The sequence below is a fragment of the Melospiza georgiana genome, chromosome 1, assembly GCF_028018845.1.
Source record: "Melospiza georgiana isolate bMelGeo1 chromosome 1, bMelGeo1.pri, whole genome shotgun sequence".
In the NCBI taxonomy this organism is placed as follows: domain Eukaryota; kingdom Metazoa; phylum Chordata; class Aves; order Passeriformes; family Passerellidae; genus Melospiza; species Melospiza georgiana.
In genome coordinates this window covers 2770194-2787946 of record NC_080430.1, presented here as the reverse complement: position 1 = coordinate 2787946, position 17753 = coordinate 2770194, and the positions used below count along the sequence as shown (strand labels likewise).

The 17753-nt window shown below is 44.3% G+C and overlaps 1 protein-coding gene across 1 annotated transcript in view; it reads right to left on the bottom strand.

The window, feature by feature from the left end:
- Window positions 1–17753, bottom strand: part of OBSCN (obscurin, cytoskeletal calmodulin and titin-interacting RhoGEF) — a 150824-nt gene that overhangs the window by 57157 nt on the left and 75914 nt on the right. Inside the window, exons 43-54 of the mRNA XM_058024149.1 lie at window positions 16503–16766; window positions 15484–15747; window positions 14920–15183; window positions 13757–14020; window positions 12462–12725; window positions 10835–11101; window positions 9932–10195; window positions 8595–8861; window positions 7279–7545; window positions 6345–6611; window positions 4849–5115; window positions 2812–3084 (exon numbers count right to left, since the gene is read on the bottom strand). Of these exons, the coding sequence (XP_057880132.1) occupies window positions 2812–3084; window positions 4849–5115; window positions 6345–6611; window positions 7279–7545; window positions 8595–8861; window positions 9932–10195; window positions 10835–11101; window positions 12462–12725; window positions 13757–14020; window positions 14920–15183; window positions 15484–15747; window positions 16503–16766 (3192 nt within the window). The remainder of the gene's footprint in view (window positions 1–2811; window positions 3085–4848; window positions 5116–6344; window positions 6612–7278; window positions 7546–8594; window positions 8862–9931; window positions 10196–10834; window positions 11102–12461; window positions 12726–13756; window positions 14021–14919; window positions 15184–15483; window positions 15748–16502; window positions 16767–17753) is intronic.

Genomic DNA, 17753 nt, shown 5'->3' with positions numbered 1-17753 from the left:
ACAGAAGGTCTACATAGTGTGTGCGCCTGTATGCAAACTTAGAAGAAATGCTGGCTTAGAAATGCCATGGAATAGGACAGATATTGCTGAGACAGATAAATGGAACCAGGAACAAGTTTCAAAGGATGGCCTTGCAAATTAGACTGGATACTTTGGAGAAATAGAACTATGAAAGATGCATTGTAGTAGGACCCACCAGGGGTAATTTTAGATGATTGGCTTTAAGGCATTTTCAGCATGGTGTGGCTAAAGCTGATGGGATAAGAAATGCTTATAATGTATTGTAATTAGGAAAGAGTTGCCTTCTGATTGTGATGGTGTGAATTCTAACATCTGTATTTTCTCACCCTTCTCATGAATCTGAAAATGGAATAAAAGATTTTAAAATGCTTCTCAGTTGCCCCAGCTCTGGGTCAGGAACAGGGAATTGTCTCTAAGCACTCTGCACTCCTGAAGAGTCACTGGACACTGCATACAGTGTTCATACACTGAGCACCTCAAGGACTGTGCTCCTTCTTGCACAGGAGTTGTCATGGATACAGAGTTTTGAGCATCTCAGTAAATGTATCTCCAAATGGGTACCAAAACCAGACCCCAACAGCCTACTCCTGGTATCCAAATTCTTGTGGATTTGGGAGAGGGCATGGAGAAACATCTTTCTGTAATATTCCTTATTTGAAACTTTCTCTGGACCAGCAGAGAAAGGAACCCTGGCAGTCTCTGTGCTGATGGTGTGTCAAGGTGGAGTTTTGATGGGTGGATTTATGAAGTGCCACATATAAAAACATGTAAAAGTTTAGCTCCTCAGGTCCAGTTCCCTGGAAGAACCACAGTTCCTTCACACTTACTGGTGTCTATATATATATATACACACACATATATGTGTGTGTGTATGTGTATACATATATATACATATATGTATGTATGTATGTATGCATGTATGTATGTATGTATATATATTTTTTTTTTCATCCAATTGGCTGAATTGCTGTTTACAGTGTGGCTGCACAGGCTTCCTTGGCTTCCTGGGTTTAGAATTTTTTTCAAGGAGTGGTGGAGTGGCTGAGACCACACGCAGAGACACAAATTGGCCATCAGAGGACCTGCTTATAGCACCAATATTCTGGTACCCTTGAGTTGTGGAGTCAGTGTGACTGCAGGCAGGTGCGTGCCCTTCATGGGTGAGCCCTCAGGGATATTTCAAAAGGTGGGATTTAACAATATCCTGGCTCATCTTTGTTTTTCCTGATTGTGTGTCTCAGAAAAAGTCATCTTGATATTGTATTTGTATCAGATCAGATTTGAAAGAAACCAGATATATATCACATTATAGCTATTTTAAAGACCTTTGTCACTAGAAGTGTTTAGGTGCCTTGCTCATTAGCTGGAGTTATATCCAAGTTTGACCAAATTCACCTGGATCACCATTTTTCCTGGCAGAACTGCAGCTCAGAGGATGATCAAGCATTAAAAATAGTCCTATCTTAATTTTAGCTCCAGTCGTAGTTGTCTAAGTGACCAGAGAGAGGTCTCAAAGTGTGGAATTAATTCCCATACTTGGGTACCTGCATTTTCCTTGCTTAAGACACAACAGGACTTGTGAAAACAAAAGCACTCAGATGCTTTTGACAGCATAGCACATCTGAAATTAAGGAAAATAGGAAAAATCCTCTTGGCAGATGCTAACTAAGGGAGTGGGGGCAAGTTTCTTATTCTAAAAAATCCCAACACAACCCACCTTTAACAGTCAAAGGGGCTGTTGATTGTTCATTTCTGTTATCACAGATGTATTTGCCAGAACCTCCTAGTTTTATGTGATAAATCTTTAAAGTATGGACTGATTTATCAGTCCTCGTGGCTGATTTCATACTTGGAGCTTGGGGAGATCACCTGAGGGCCCTTTTCCCATTCCAGCTCAGCACTGGGCTGGGAGAACTGGCAGCAGAGGACAGCTGTGTCCTCCTCCTGCTCTGCAGTTTCTCCTTCAAGACTGGAGGTGGCACTGAAGTTACAAACAAAGCAAAGCAAAGGATTTGTTTGCTTTGCTTTGTTTGCTTTGTTTTCCAGGCACCTTTGTCTCGGTGTTAAAGCTACAGCTGAATGGTTGAGTATTAAAAAAAAACAATCCTCTGACTTCTGTGTTATTTACTGAGGGGTTAAAAGAAGCTTCTGAGAGGGAAGGAGAAGGATTTTAGATGGAGAATTTAACCAAAATAATGTTTAGATAAAGAAAGAAAGAAAGACAAAGATAAAGAAAAAGAGAAAAGGAGAAAGAAAAAGAGAAAAAGAGAAAGAAAAAGAGAAAAAGAGAAAGAAAAATAAAGAAAAAGAAAGGAAGAAAGGAAGAAAGAGAAGAGAAGAGAAGAGAAGAGAAGAGAAGAGAAGAGAAGAGAAGAGAAGAGAAGAGAAGAGAAGAGAAGAGAAGAGAAGAGAAGAGAAGAGAAGAGAAGAGAAGAGAAGAGAAGAGAAGAGAAGAGCTAAGCAACCTGATCTGGTTGAAGATGTAGAGGGATTGAACCAAATGGTCCCTCCAAACCCAATTATTCTAGAGAGGGTGGTGGAAGCAATGAAAATTCCAGGTCTACCCACCCAAGAAGTGAAGCCAAGCTAGTAATTTCTGCAGGAATCATTGAGCTTTGGGAAGATGGTGAAATGTCCCCTGTTCATCCCTGGTGATTCAGCCACAGATGCTTTGAAGCACAAGCACCCCTGAGACACAGGGGGTGAATTTTGGCCTTGAATTTGCTGCCAGCACAAGCAAAGCACCCCCTGTTCCCACTGGCCCTGCTGCACGGCACAGGGAGCCCTCACCTTTCACCCTGAGCTCTGCTGTGGACGTGTGGGGTCCCACGCGGAAGGTGACGGTGCCAATGTCCTGCTCCGTCACCTTCCTCAGGGTCAGGGTGTGCACCTTGCCCCTCTCCACCGAGATCTCGTTCATCTCGTTGTTCTGCAGAGCCACGTCCTGCAGCTTCCACTCGACGTCCCTGGCGTTCTCGTGGGACACCTGGCACCTGAAGGTGACATCGTCCCCTTCGGCCACCACCGCGTCCTTGAGGCCGCTCACGATGGTCACGTCAGGCTCTGCAAGGAGGCAGAAATGAAAGGGAAAGCATGGATCAAATCATGGAACCATCATTTGGGAGTCACCTGCTCCAAGCACTGCTCAAAGGTTGCTCAACACCTTGTCCTTCAAGGGTGGGGACAGCCTCTGAGAGGCTGTTCCATGCTCTGCTTGAATAAACGTCCATTTGTGCATCATCTGGAACAGCACAGCCTCCCAAACCCCATTTCAAACTCTGCTTTCAGTGTACTTGGCAGCAGGACAAATGACTTTTGTCATTTTTAGTGGCTTTACCACTTGTCCTTGCTAAGAGACACGCTGCATATTGGTTTTTATAATTATGCTTGATTGGGTGAAGAGGGCATTTTTGCTGGTGACAAAATCAGGATTTTGAAATTTGTTCCATTTACACTTCGACATCTTCACAGGATAACATTAAAGCCTGACCCTCTCTATGGTATTTCTGTGAACAGATTTGCATTTACTCCACGCTGATGCCCCAAACTGGCTGAGGCCCTGGCTGGCCTTGTCCTCCCAGAAGGACTCACTGGGTTGGTGTGAGCACAGGGCTCCTGCTCTGCAGTTTGCCTGAGTCCTGCTTCCAGGACACCTGTGCAAGGATCATACAGACAACCCCAGCAGGCAGAAGCTGATTAAATAATATATAAATACCCTCAGATATAAATATATACCCCCAAACCCACTGGGGAATACCAAAGGAATCATAAAATCACTAAGGTTGGAAAAGACCTCTAAAATCATTGAGTCAAACCATTCAAAAATCAGCCCAGTCTCCCTCTGAGCAAGCACAGTGGATATTTCTACAAGGTCACCACCTGCATGAGAAATGGTGCAGCTGGGTGTGATGTGCAGGGGATCTACAACGTGGAGTAGCCCGTGGAGATGCTGGGGGTGTTTGTTCCACACCAGTGGTCCAACCTAAGCTCTGCAGTGATATCAAGGCCAGATGCAGCTGCCACGTGAGTGGAAGCTGGGGCTGGACCATCTGTTCAGCCCCATGCACATGATGTCAAGCAAATATTCCAAGCCATGAGTCACAGATTACAGCTGACTTATCCTCTCCTGTCCACTAAGTCAATCTTTGCTTTGGTGTATCCATTGACCATAATATTTTTAAATTTTTAAATTTAAATTTTAATTTAATTTTAATATATTTTTAATAAATTAGATTATTTAAAATTTTTATTAATTTAATTTTAATTTTTAATTCACTTTTTCTATTTTTTAATTATACCCTTCCTATCCTATGCTCCATGTTGATCACAATTGTGGCATTCGCATTCTCTGAAAAAATCCCTTCACCCAGGATTTTTCTCCCGGGAAGCTGAGAAGCCTCAGAGAAAAAGGAAAACAATAATTATCTGATTTGCTTCTCCTGTGTTTTGTTCATGTGGAATGTGTTTGGAGATTATTTACTCAAAGGTGATTGTCTGACTGGATTCTGGTGAGTTGTTTTGACTCTTTGGCCAATTGGTGCCAAGCTGTGTCGGGGCTCTGAAAAGAGTCACAAATTTTCATTATTATCTTTTCAGCATTCGGTAAATATCCTTTCTGTATTCTTTAGTGTAGTATAGTATTCTTTAATAAAATATAGTATTATAAAGTAATAAATTAGCCTTCTGAGAACATGAAGTCAGATTTATCATTCCTGCCTTTGTCGGGGCTTCCCTACAACACACAATAACTCATTTCATGTGTGTGTACATAAGTCAATCACATTGGGAAATCTCAGAAATCTCCCTGTTCCAATAAACAGGCCTTGCCTTTCACAGTGAGCTGGGCAGAGCTCGTCTGGTCTCCAGCCTTGCAGGAATATTCCCCAGCATCCCCAGGCTGCAGGTGGTGGACACGGAGCTCCCGGAGGGTCCCCTCCTGCCACATTTCGTGCTTGGAGCTGGGGTGCAGCAGGACTCCATCCTTCCTCCACTCCACTTCTGCTTTGCTGATGGAAACCTCGCAGCGCAGCCTGGCTGTTCCTCCCACTTCCACCTCCTCGTTCCTCAGCTGCTGCTTCAGCTGGGGTTTGATGGCTGTGAAGTGAGAAATAAATAATGCATCAGCTCTCTGCTTGAACGCCCGGTCTGCACAAATCAGCACAAGGCACCCAGGCTCTGGTGCTGCAGTACAATTTTGCATTAAGTGGTGATATAATAATAAACTCATTTTTTCCCCCTATATTGTGTATATCCAGAGAAACAGAAAGTTCCCCAAATATTTTTATATCCCATAAAGTCCAGGGCATCCACATGACACCTTTCACGCGTCTGCTCAGCATATTGGAAACTCCAACACACAAAGGTTTTGACCAAGTAAAACCTGGCACTTTCTGTTTAAACCAGTGTAAATCTTTTGACTTTTACATAAATTCTCCTGACTTTCAGCAGCTAAATAATGTAAAGCTTTAAAATAATTTCTGATTTCTCAGCTGTCTTTTTAAGACCCAGATCATCATCACTGAGTCCTTCCAGATGATGCACAAATGGACATTTATTGAAGTAGATCATGGAACAGCTCAGAAAACAGCTTGCCACTGATGGAAGCAAGGAGGGGATATCCATGGGGTATGTGTGAGCAGTTGGAAAAAGAGGAACCTCAGTGCCTGTGGTTCCAGTAAAAACACTACTGTGAGACAGGTAAAGCAATCACTGGGCTCTTTCACCCATAGTTGACCCTGCGACTGCTTTTTGAGTCAGAATCAGCAAAAATATGTTGTTTGAAAGGTTATGGCTAAGATCAAAGTCACAAATTCCACCCAACTTTGAGACAAACACAAACATTTCCTAGATGGTGCTGGCATGGCCCCGTCTGAGCAGGAAGGTTGGACCTGTGACCCGTTCTGTGATTCTGTGATCAATCACAGGCATTACTCCTGGTCAGGTTAAACCCAGCATTCTCAGGCTCTTCACAGGGAGATTAAAAATAGCAACCTCAAAATGCTTTTTTTAAATGACGTGTGATTTTCCTATTGATTCAAGTGAACCAGCAAAATCGCAAAGTGCCAAAAGAAGTTTTGTCAGTATTTCAAAATCCCCACGACGCAGAATTCCTTGCTCTTATCTTATCAGAGGAAGGGGTCAGTGCACTGCACTCTTTGCAGGCTCAAACAGGAACCCTGTCCCACCAGATCCACTTCTCTGTACTCTGCTTTATGACTGGGCAGCTCTTTTCCTCCTTATCTTAATTTTTGGATTAAATAACACCTTTCACACAGTTCCACCAACGCCTCTTCTCCTCCAGCCCGGGTGGGTGCAATGCTAACCATTCACTCTGAGAACTGCAGTGCTCTGCTGGTCTCCTGTGTCACAGGTGTAATCAGAAGCATCCTCTGGCTCTACATTATGGATCACAAGCTCAGCTGTGCGCCCACTTAATTTAATTTGGTATTTGGCACACGGGAAGAGCTCCATGGTGCCTTTCCTCCACTCCACGACCGCGTTATCCTTTGTCAGCTCACACTGGAATTTCACTGCGGCTCCTTCTTCTGCCTCCTCATCTTTGAGCTGCTTTTGGAAAAGAACTGGCAGAGCTAAAAGAGAAAAAAAAAAAGGATCAACAGGATCTTTTAGTGAAGGCTGGTTAGCACAGACTGACTCTTGGAGAACAAGATGCTTTTCACTGTGATATTCCTAGGTAGGATCCGTGGTTTTCTAATTTTCCTGGCACAACTAGGAGATCTTGCTGCATCAGAAGAAGCCATCTGCACCCATAACGTTTATTTCCTTTGTTCCTTCACTCAGATCCTTCCCAGTGGTGAATTCATTGAAGGATTTTATCCCTGAGTTGATCTAACAATGATCTCATGAGCAAAGAACTTCAAAACTCCGTGGACAGCCTTGAGAGGTCAGGGATGTCATTGTCTCTCTTCTTCCAGTATTTGAAAGAAAATATTCTTTTAAAATATTCAAACAACATGCCCAGATGTTATGTTAAATCATTGCTCTTTCTTTAATTTCTCCTCAGGCACAAAGCTTGAAAGTATTTCCTATTAGAGCCTAAAACTCAAACACAGCACTGGAAGAACAAAGCATCGTCCTCTTCCATTCTTATTAAAAATGAAAAAATCCTAATATATCAGATGAAAAAGAAAATATTCACAGAGAATAAGAATAATGCACTTAAAAATACTGATATTGAAATGATTTTTTGCCTGTTGGAGGAACCTATTCCATGAGGAGTCAGCTCACACCACGTACCTTTCACGTTCAGAGCTGCCCTGGTTTCCTGATCCCCCGTATCACAGCTGTATTCTCCTGTATCTTCCAATCTGAGGTTGTGTATCAAGAGCTCTACCAGGCATCCCCTCTGCCTCATTTCATATTTCTGGCTGGGCTGCAGCCCCACGCCTCCTTTCCTCCATTCCACTGCAGCGCTGGCTTTCGACAGCTCACAGCAGAACGTGGCTGTGCTTCCTTCCTCAAACTCCTTATTTTGTAAAGGTTGCTTAAATGTGATGGGCAGTGCTGGAAAATTTGAGAAGAAAACGTTTCAAGAGGGCTGTAGTGCAAGAAGGATCCAGTCCTACCATCATCCTTCAGGTGTGGTTTATTCTAATGATTCCATAATCCTGGGGATTACGCAACTCTCTGTCTTGGCAGAATCTTTCTTGAACCACACTAAAGGAACCAAGAGGTGAGGACAGGCAAAGTCAGGAAAGATCTGGTCTTAGTGGGCAACAGAATGGCCTGGTTTGGGGTCTGAGGGAGTCAGACTTTCCTAAGGAAGAGTTTCCATGCCAGGTATGGATGCTTTAGGCAAAGATCACTGGGAATGGCCTCTCTTACACAGATCCCTGTCCCTTAATAGAAGTCTGTGAGTTTGCAATATTAAACTGAGAATTTCTGCTCCAAATAAAGCTTCTATCAATGTACAAAAGATCAAATTAGTATTGATCTCTTGGTAAGAGATCACAGTGAAGAGGTAAATGGGAGGGGAAATCCAGATCTCAGTTAAGGATGGTACAAGAAGTGAAGGAACACAGGTGTGGATTCAAGTTGTCTGCACTCAGCATTTCCACCTGAAGTTCAAAGCAAAGTAACAATGCAGCACATTCATATATCCTAGAAATCTCTTATCCCTTAATTGGTGCATCTCTTACCATCCCAAGCAGGATTACATCCAGTTAGGCATCCCTTATCCCATTCCCATATCCAGCCACACCTTGCACTCAGGGCAGGACGGTTCAGTGTGTTTTTACATTATGGCAACCTTCAAAGCCAGGTTGATTGGACCTCTGAAAAACCTGGTCTGGTAGAAGGTGTCCCTGCCCGTGGCAGAGGAAATCTTTAAGGTCCCTTCCACCCCAAACTATTCAATTGCTTTAATTGCCATTAATCACTCCAGATACCGCAAGAAGAACCTTTCTACTTTGCTGTGTGCCATGCCCCTGACGAACATTTATTCTGGTGTGGACCAGCAACAAAACAAATCAAAGGAACACCAGAGAACAGAGAACACCAGGAAAAGCTCCTTTCACTGCACTCCTCCCGAGGCAAGGGTCACCAGTGCCTACCATGCACGGCCAGCACAGCCGTTGTCCGCTGGTGTCCGGAGTCACAGGTGTAAATTCCTGAATCTTCCACTTCCAGGTCATGAATGACCAATTCAGCAGCACAGCCCTGCTGCCTCAGCTCGTATTTCAGACCCGGGTAGAGAGTGACATCTCCTTTCCTCCACTCCACTGGAGCCTTGGGTTTGGTGAGCTCACACCTCAGGGTCACTGTGCCGCCTTCTTCTGCCTCAGTGTCCTGGAGCTCTTGTTTAAAAAGGGCTGGTAGGGCTATAAAATAGAAATATGCCTTGGACCTGCTGCAGATGGGGCTTGGGAAAAAGGATGTAGAGGGAAAATGAAAGCACCAAAAGAGGTGGGCTTTTTGCCAGATGTCTCTAAACCTCAATGCTCTAATTCAAACTATGAAGCTAGTTGCCCTGAGAAGTAATAGGAACATGTGCAGAGCAAGAATGTGGCATTCACATTTTCTGGAAAAATCCCTTTGTCCAGGATTTTCTCCTGGGAAGCTGAGAAACCTCAGAGATAAAGGAAAACAATTCTTATCTTATTTGCTTCTCCTGTGTTTTGCTCATGTGGAACGTGTTTGGAGATTGTTTACCCACAGGTGATTGTTTCATTGGATTCTGCTGTGAATTATTTGACTCATTGGTCAATTACGGCCAAGCTGTGTCAAGACTCTAGAAAGAGTCAGGAGTTTTCATTATCATCTTTTTAGCATTCAGTAAGTATCCTTTCTGTATTCTTTAGTATAGTATTCTTAATATAATATAGTATCATAAAATAATAAATTAGCCTTCTGAGAACATGGAGTCAGATTCATCACTCCTTCCTGCCACGGGAGTCCCCACAAATACAATACAAGAAGAAATGGATTTCAGGAAGTTACATTTGCCATGAAATATATAGAACTTAACCTATGATCTAAAAATGGAATAAGAGTTTTCTTGCTGTAAAAGCAGCCAGTGTGCTGCCCTGATCACTGAAGAAGTGTTCTGAAGATCAGCAGGGAATTTTCAAAGTTCATATTCCCTGCTAATACAGAGACTTGCAAGAGTTCATTCTCCCTCTTAAGGCAGGGAAATTTAAAGGTTCAGATGCCCTGTTCAGGCAGGCCTCTTGCAGGAGAGATTTTGATTATTCTGACAGCAAAATACAGAAAAAATGCACTTAGCTCTGCATTGCCATTCCCATTTTCTGCCTGGCCACTCCATGAGCTGCATTGACCAGGCTATTCTGCACACCTCATGATTTACAATCTTTTCCTTAAGCAACACTAAACCACAGTTGCTATTTTAATTTTCAGAAAAGCCTACAGCCTTTTCCCTTTAGCTTTTTACCATTGACTGTCAGCGTGGCAGTTGTCTGCTGATCTCCACACACACAGGTGTAAACTCCAGCATCCTCCTCCTCCAGCTCGTGGATAACCAGCTTTGCAACAGCCCCATCCTGACTCATTTCATGTTTTCTGCTCTCTTTGAGCACCTCCTGCCCTTTCTTCCACTGCACCTCAGCAGGTTTTGTCAGCTCACACTGCAGAGCAGCTGTGCCATTTTCCACAGCTTCCAGGTCCTTCAGCTCTCTCTTGAATTCTGGAGGCAGCACTGAGGAGTAAAAGAGTTACCACAGAGAGGGTGAATGTTCCTTAAAGGGGAGCTTGATGAGAGAGGTTTCATGGGGCAGCACCAAGCCCTGATCCAGGTCAGTGGAACACAATGGAAAAACTTCCCCAGCTTCCCTGGCCACTGGATCAGGGCAAGGAAAGTGAGATGAACCAGCAGAGCTGAGGGGGGCAAACACCAGCAGGGAATGTTTTTCCCAATTCTACAAAAGGAGGAAGCACAGAGAGTCCAAAGGAACCAAAGCCCAAGCAAACAGAAAGAGATAGGAACAGACCATGGAGATTTGGGCAGGTTTGGAGGATGTTCACCCAGGGATTACATTACCATGAAAGGAACCAAAGCCCAAGCAAACAGAAAGAGATAGGAACAGACCACAGACATTTGGGCAGGTTTGGAGGATGTTCACCCAAGGATTACATTACCATGTAAGGAACCAAAATCCAAGCAAACAGAAAGAGATAGGAACAGACCACAGACATTTGGGCAGGTTTGGAGGACGTTCACCCCAAGGATTACATCACCATGAAAAGAACAAAAAGCCCAAGCAAAGAGAAAGGGACAGGAACAGACTATGGAGATTTGGGCAGGTTTGGAGGACGTTCACCCCAAGGATTACATTACCATGAACTGTTAATGCAGCTGTGCTGATGCTGTCTCCACACACACAGCAATAGTCCCCAGTGTCACTCAGGTCCAGCCCATGGACCAGCAGCTCCACAGCACGTCCCTCCTGCCTCATGCTGTACTTGGGGCCCGAGGTGAGGATGAGCTGGCCCTTCCTCCACTGCACACAGGCAGGGGCTTTGCTCAGCTCACAGTGAAAAGCGGCTGTTCCACCTTCTACCCCTTCCTGGCTGGTCATTTCTTCTTGGAAAAACGGAGGCACAGCTGAAGGATGGATGCAGGCAAAATGTGTTACAAACTGAGGGTGTCTCCAGGGAGGGGTGAGGAAGTGACAGGGGAAAGGTGAGAAGGTTGTGACAGAGGGAAGTTGTCAAGGAAGGGTGAGCATCAGCCACAAAGAGAGAAAAGAGAAGTGAAAATATCCTAGTGGGAACAGACACCCTAATAATTTTGGATTTACCCTGGCTTCCTGCAGCAAAGCTGCACAGCCCTCAACAGATTTACATCGGCTTTCTACCTGGTTCCTCCTCAGAAAAAAGCAGAATACCAGCTCTGAGCTCCTCAATTCACTTGTACTGGTGTCTTCTACAGACTTCATGGCTTTGCACTTTCTTTTCCCCTACTCAGAGCTGCCCTGCTCTGCTCTGACTTGACACAGCTCCTTACTCATTTTCACTCCTTCTTCCTTGAGATATCCTTGAACAGGAGCATCCAGGACTCACAGATTCTTCTTGACCCCAAAGGAAATCTCCAGCTGCTGAATTCCAGCCTGGGTTCTTGTCTCAGAACACATTTTTCTCATTTAACATAATTCTTGTGCCCATTGCAATTTGCATCCTTGAAATAAATGTGGTGACCTTCACATATGCCCTTCTATTAACTAGGTGAGATAATGGGATATTTCACCTGTTTAACAAGGTTGGATGTCTCAGATCTCAAAATTAGTGTCCAGTATTAGAGACTTAGTTAAAATATCCAGGCTAGAAAACAGGCTTAGCCCTGATTTGGCACATTTCCCATTCCAGCAGTGTTAAGCTGAAACATCAGCCTTGTTTGTCCAGCAAACGGTTCTTCCAACAAAGGAAGACCAGAAAGAGGTCACAGAAAGAATTTATTCTTTCCTTAGGAAAATAAGTCTCCTAATGGAAATCTATCTTTGGGCATCAGGACAGAGATGATGGGCACAAAACCCAAAATGGACACAACTTAGTGTGGAGAAAATTATAACTAACAGAACCTTGTTCTGGATACTCTTTATTCCCTCTATTAAAATGGTTGGTATCGAGAATTCCAGAAAGGAAGGGCAAAGAATAAACAGATTTGTGGTTTGGAGAAGAAATGCAGGAAAGGAAAGACCAAAGAACAGTGGGGTTACATGGTAGGAAAGGAATGGCAGAAGGGAAAGAAGAAAGGAGAGCAGGCTTGTGATTAAGGAAAGGAAAAGGCAAAAGGATGGCACAGAGAAATGCAGAGAGGATTTTCCAGTTTCCACAGCCTGCAGGGAACATTTTCAAGTGAATGGAAGTTCAGTTAATAAGGATGAAGAGACAGATTGGAAATTGAACAGCTCAGAGCAGAGGACAGAGGTTTGCAGCAGGAGAGAGGAGGTCAGGGATGGCTTTACCCTGCACTGTCAGGACAGCTGCAGTCTGCTGCTCTCCACACACACACGTGTACTCTCCTGCATCCTCCTCAGCTATTCCATGGATCACCAGCTCTGCCTTGAGCCCCTCCTGCCTCATTCTGTATTTCCCACTTGGTTTGAGGGTCCTCTGGTCCTTCTGCCACTGCACTGGAGCAGCCTTGGAGAGCTCACAGAGCAGGGACACCTCTCCACCTTCTTCTGCCTCCTGGTCCTTCAGCTCCTCCTTAAAGAGGGGTGGCACAGCTGGAGGATGCAACACGGACAGAGGGACAGCAGAAAACCAGAATTAAAACCCTCATTTCTGTTTTGAGATTATTTACCCTCTTGCCTTTTTTTCAGCCGATTATAGATGTTCTTAGCCATAACCAAGTCCAGGAACTCTGAAAATGTCTTTCTTTGAGAATAATGTGATTTCATTATCTATTCACCAACTGAGATATCAGTTCCCTAGGTTTTTGTTGTTATTTATAATGAAAGAACAAAACAGAAAGACCCAAACCTCAGATCAACAGCACTCACAAATCACACTGCTGGATACAGAACTGTTTTACCCACACCACTATAATTTTTTGGAGGCTGCTGTTATTAGTTTTTGGTTTGTTTTCATTAAACTGTTACAGCCCCATCTATGCAAAAGCAGACAGATATCCAAATAAAACTACTCCTAGTTTTAAACTGGAGTTTGAAGGGCCATTACATCTAATAAGAAATTTAGATTCTTATTACTCCTCATTTTGGAAATCATAACTCAAAGACAAAACAACCTACAGGAATTTTCCATTAAGTTCTGGAATGATAACACTTATCTCACTCTTCATGTCTGACTTCTTTAAAGAATCTGGAGCCTTCAGAAAAAAAACAAAAAACCAAAAATACATGGCCAGAGAATTTCCTCCTCTTTCTGCTGCCCCAACCCTCACTTCTCCTTTTCCAGTTCCTGGGGAAGAGGCACCTCAGAGCCCAGAGTTGGATGTTTTGGAGAAACTGTGGTGGACTGAAGTGACCTATGGGGTCAGAGCTGGAAAATGCAAATATCCATGAAGAGGAGGCTTGCACAGAAGGAAACTTCTCATTTTCTCCTTTTAAAGGACAGATTAATAACAATGAAAAAATTCACCTCGAGCGACTCTTTCTCAGGAAGAAATGAGTTATAAATAAAATTAAGGAAGAGGAAGGAAGAAAACCCAAATACTGACCCAGGGAAGAAACTACTGCATTTCAGAATTATGTCTATCTCAGGAGATATTTATCAATTATAATAAGTTCTTTTTTACCATGAACTGTTAAGGTTGCTGTTGTCATCTGGTCACCACACACACAGGTGTAATCTCCAGCATCTTTTAATTCTAGGTCACAAACGACCAGCTCTGCAGTGGTGCCAGACTCTCTCATTTGATATTTGTCACTTGCTTTGAGCACTTTGGGCCCTATTTTCCACTGCACTGCAGCTCCTTTGGTTAATCCACATCTCAGAGTCACTGATGCTCCTTCTTGGGCTTCTTCATCCTTCAGCTTTTCCTTGAAAAACACTGGCAGGGCTGGGGACGGAAAGCCAACAGAAAGTGTGTTTAAACTAAGTGTTCAGCATTGTGAATTCTCAGCTGAAGTTCAAATCTGCCCAAATCAGGGGTTTGAGAATGAGAATATCACTACACATGATGCTTCAGGTTTAGCTTTTATATTTTCACATTCTGTGCTGCTTTAGTGTGTGGGTCTGAGCTCCACATCAGGGCATGGTGAGCTCTGTGCACAGAGCAGGCAGACAAAACAATTCCTGCTCCAGCTGGGCACCAAGGACAAATGAGCCAAATCTCAGCCCCAGAGCACAAACACCGTGGGCTGGAGAGAGAAAAACAAGCAGGGTGGGACTGCCTGGGCTAAAGCTGCAATGGGACAATGAACTGCAAGGTGCAAATGGAGCAGAACTGATCCCAGGGAGAGACCCCGGGAGCGCTCGTGCATTTTGGGGCCATTTTGGTTCATCTTGGGTGCAGCCCTGCCTGGGCTCTGGTGCTGCCCAAGGTGCATCCATGGAGGAGATCCTTCTAATAAATCCCTGCTTTATTCTTTAACTCTGCTTAATTTCCATTCTAGATCAGCCTGCACAAGGCCTCACAAAGACCTGGAAAACCAAACCCAGCAGTGAGACAAGAAGTGCTGAGACGACAGGCCAAAGTACAAGATTTAAGGTAGAATTCAAAGGATTTCTCACAGGACAGAACATCTTAGCTGGTCTAACATTTCCTGAGTGCAATTCCCTTAAACCTACAACACAGAAGTGTGTCTGCAGGGAGGGACATTCCTGAGCTCAGCTCCCTTTTCAGCAATGCCAGACAAAAAATAAACACCTGAACAAGACCTGGGCACAAGTTCCCAACAGATGGACATTCCATGGAGGTTTCAGAGGAACAGAAAATGGACAATAATCTGCATTTACCCTTCACTGTCAGAGAGGCCGTGCTGTGCTGCTCCCCACACACACAGGTGTAATCTCCTGCATCCTGCAGCTCTAGGTCACGGATTTCCAGCTCTGCCAGGGCACCCTGCTGCCTCAGGATGTATTTTTCACTTGCCCTGAGAATTTTGTTGCCTTTCTTCCACGCCACAGCTGCAGCCTTGCTCAGCTCACAGCGCAGGGTGGCTGTTTGGCTTTCTGTGCCTTGCAGGTCCTTCAGGTCCTCTTTGAAAAGGGCTGGCAGGGCTGAAGGTCACAAAATGCACAGAGGACATTAAAAATGACATGTGGCACACAGGTGATAGGAGGGGTGGGGTGGTACAGGAGCAGAGAACACTATGGGGTGGAAACAGGGTGTTTTCCTCATCATTCTGGGACATCGGACAAACCAAAAGACAGAAAGAGAAAAGCAGCCTGGATACAACCAGACTTTACAGAGAGTTTACAGATTTAAAGAAACAATTCAGCCACAGGTGAACACACAGCAATATCAATGAGCTGGCATAGAAACCCACAATAATAGAGATATATTTGTATTATTTTTACCATGCACTATCAAGGCCGCTGTTGTCTCCTGCTCTCCACACACACACGTGTACTCTCCAGCATCCTTCAGCTCCACATCTTGGATAAGCAGCTTCCTGACCGTGCCCTCCTGCCTCATTTTGTACTTGTCACTGGCTCTGAGCAGAGTGCTGCCCTTCCTCCACTCCACGGGGGCAGCTTTGGTCAGCTCACAGCTCAGAGTGGCCGCTTGGCCCTCGGTCACCTCCTCGTCCCTCAGGCTCTCCTGGATGGCTGCAGGCAGCACTGGGGGTGCAATGGGAACAGGGTTAAAGGAGCAGCAAACTCAGCCTGCAGGTGAGGGCATGGCTGTGAGGCCTCAGGTTTTCTATTTTTCACATTCTGTGCTGCTTTAGTGAGTAGTTTTGAGCTTCATATCAGGGGACGGTGAGCTCTGTGCACAGAGCAGGGAGACAAAACAATTCCTGTTCCAGCTGGGCACCAAGGACAAATGACCCAAATCTCAGCCCAGGAGCACAAACACCGTGGGCTGGAGAGAGAAAAACAAGCAGGGTGGGACTGCCTGGGCTAAAGCTGGAATGGGACAATGAACTGCAAGGTGCAAATGGAGCAGAACTGATCCCAGGGAGAGACCCCGGGAGTGCTCGTGCATTTTGGGGCCATTTTGGTTCATCTTGGGTGCAGCCCTGGCTGGGCTCTGGTGCTGCCCAAGGTGCATCCATGGGGGCCTTTGAATAAATCCCTGCTTTATTCTTTAGCTCTGTCCAGTCCCTGCTCTAGGTCAGATTACACAAGACATCAGGTGGGGAGGTGTCTTCAGGCTTGACCCCACATCTGCTTCAGGAATTAGGTCATAAAACCACTTTGTACATGGAATTAGGGAAAGGTTTTACCCCTAAATCACAAAATTCATCTTCCTGATCATGCCACACAAGGTCAGACTCAGAGGAACTGTGCACAGATAAAAATGATGATGTTGATAAAAACAATTCAAACCATTATCTCAACAGTGATGGCATCCAGATGGAGTTGGTCATTACCATGTACTGCCAAGGAAGCTGTGGACTGCTGCTCCCCACACACACAGGTGTAGTGCCCAGCATCACTCTGGGTCAGGCTGTGGATCACCAGCTCTGCAGTGACATCCTTCTGCCTCATTTTGTATTTCTCACTAGGTTTGAGGGCTGTGTGTCCCTTTCTCCACTCCACTGGGGCAGGTTTGGTCAGCTCACAGTGCAGAGTCACTGCTTCACCCTCCTGGGCCTCCTCGTCTCTTAACTCTTCTTTGAACAGAGCAGGAAGGGCTGGGAAACAGAGCAGCAAAGGTTCTCATGACAAGCAGCTCTTCACCACCAAAATAAACAGTGTGCACCAATATCTATCCCTGCCTGGTCACTGACATGAAGATATCTCACAGAAGGAAAATGCTGATTTGTATCGTAGACAAAAAGGGTCTTTTCATTTCTTTCAGCAAATATTAAATGAATTTGCTGATTGGTTTAAAGAAGTATGGGAAATAAACAGCAAAAAATGGGGAAACTTCATGTATGGTCAAAACTGCAACTTTCTCAGTATAACCCAGCCTAGAAGATTAATACAACAGGTTACACCATGATCAGGAAAAAAGCTAAAGGAAAAAAATATAACCTTTTAATTTAAATTTTAAGGATGCCTTCAGACCTAGCCCAGAGTTAGGATAAGACTGAAGAGAAGAATTAGAGAGAGCTCCTGAAAGTGCTTGGGTATGAATAAAAAGGAAAGAGAAGGATCATGCAGGCACTGCAGAAATCTGCCATAATTCCCTCACCCCAGGTAGTTCAGGTGCTTCCTGACACCTCATCCCTTTTGGAAAAACAAAGAGAATTATTCAGAGTGTAAGACTGGATGGAAATGTGGCAATATGTGGAAGCAATAGAATGGGAGGACATTCATTAAGTCTTTGGAATGGGGTGGGAACTACATTTGGATTTAAAATAGCTAATAAAGATCTTGAGAGCACGGTCTCCAACTCCTGACCCTGACCAGCAAGAAAGAAATAATTGAGAATAAGGATGTGGAGATAACTGTGCAGACATTATTGTAAATAGATTAGAAGGAAGGAAAACAACAAGGGAGATGTTGGTCTGCCTCTCTTTCAGGAATGTAAGTTGATGATGACTGGACATTGGGAAAGCTGAAGTGTTTAATTCCTTTTTCTTCATTATTATTAAATGCTAGATTTAATTAAGGAAATAATAGAAATTCTGGCTTGGAAAAGAAAAAAGAAAGCATTAGAGAATATTTAAATAAAT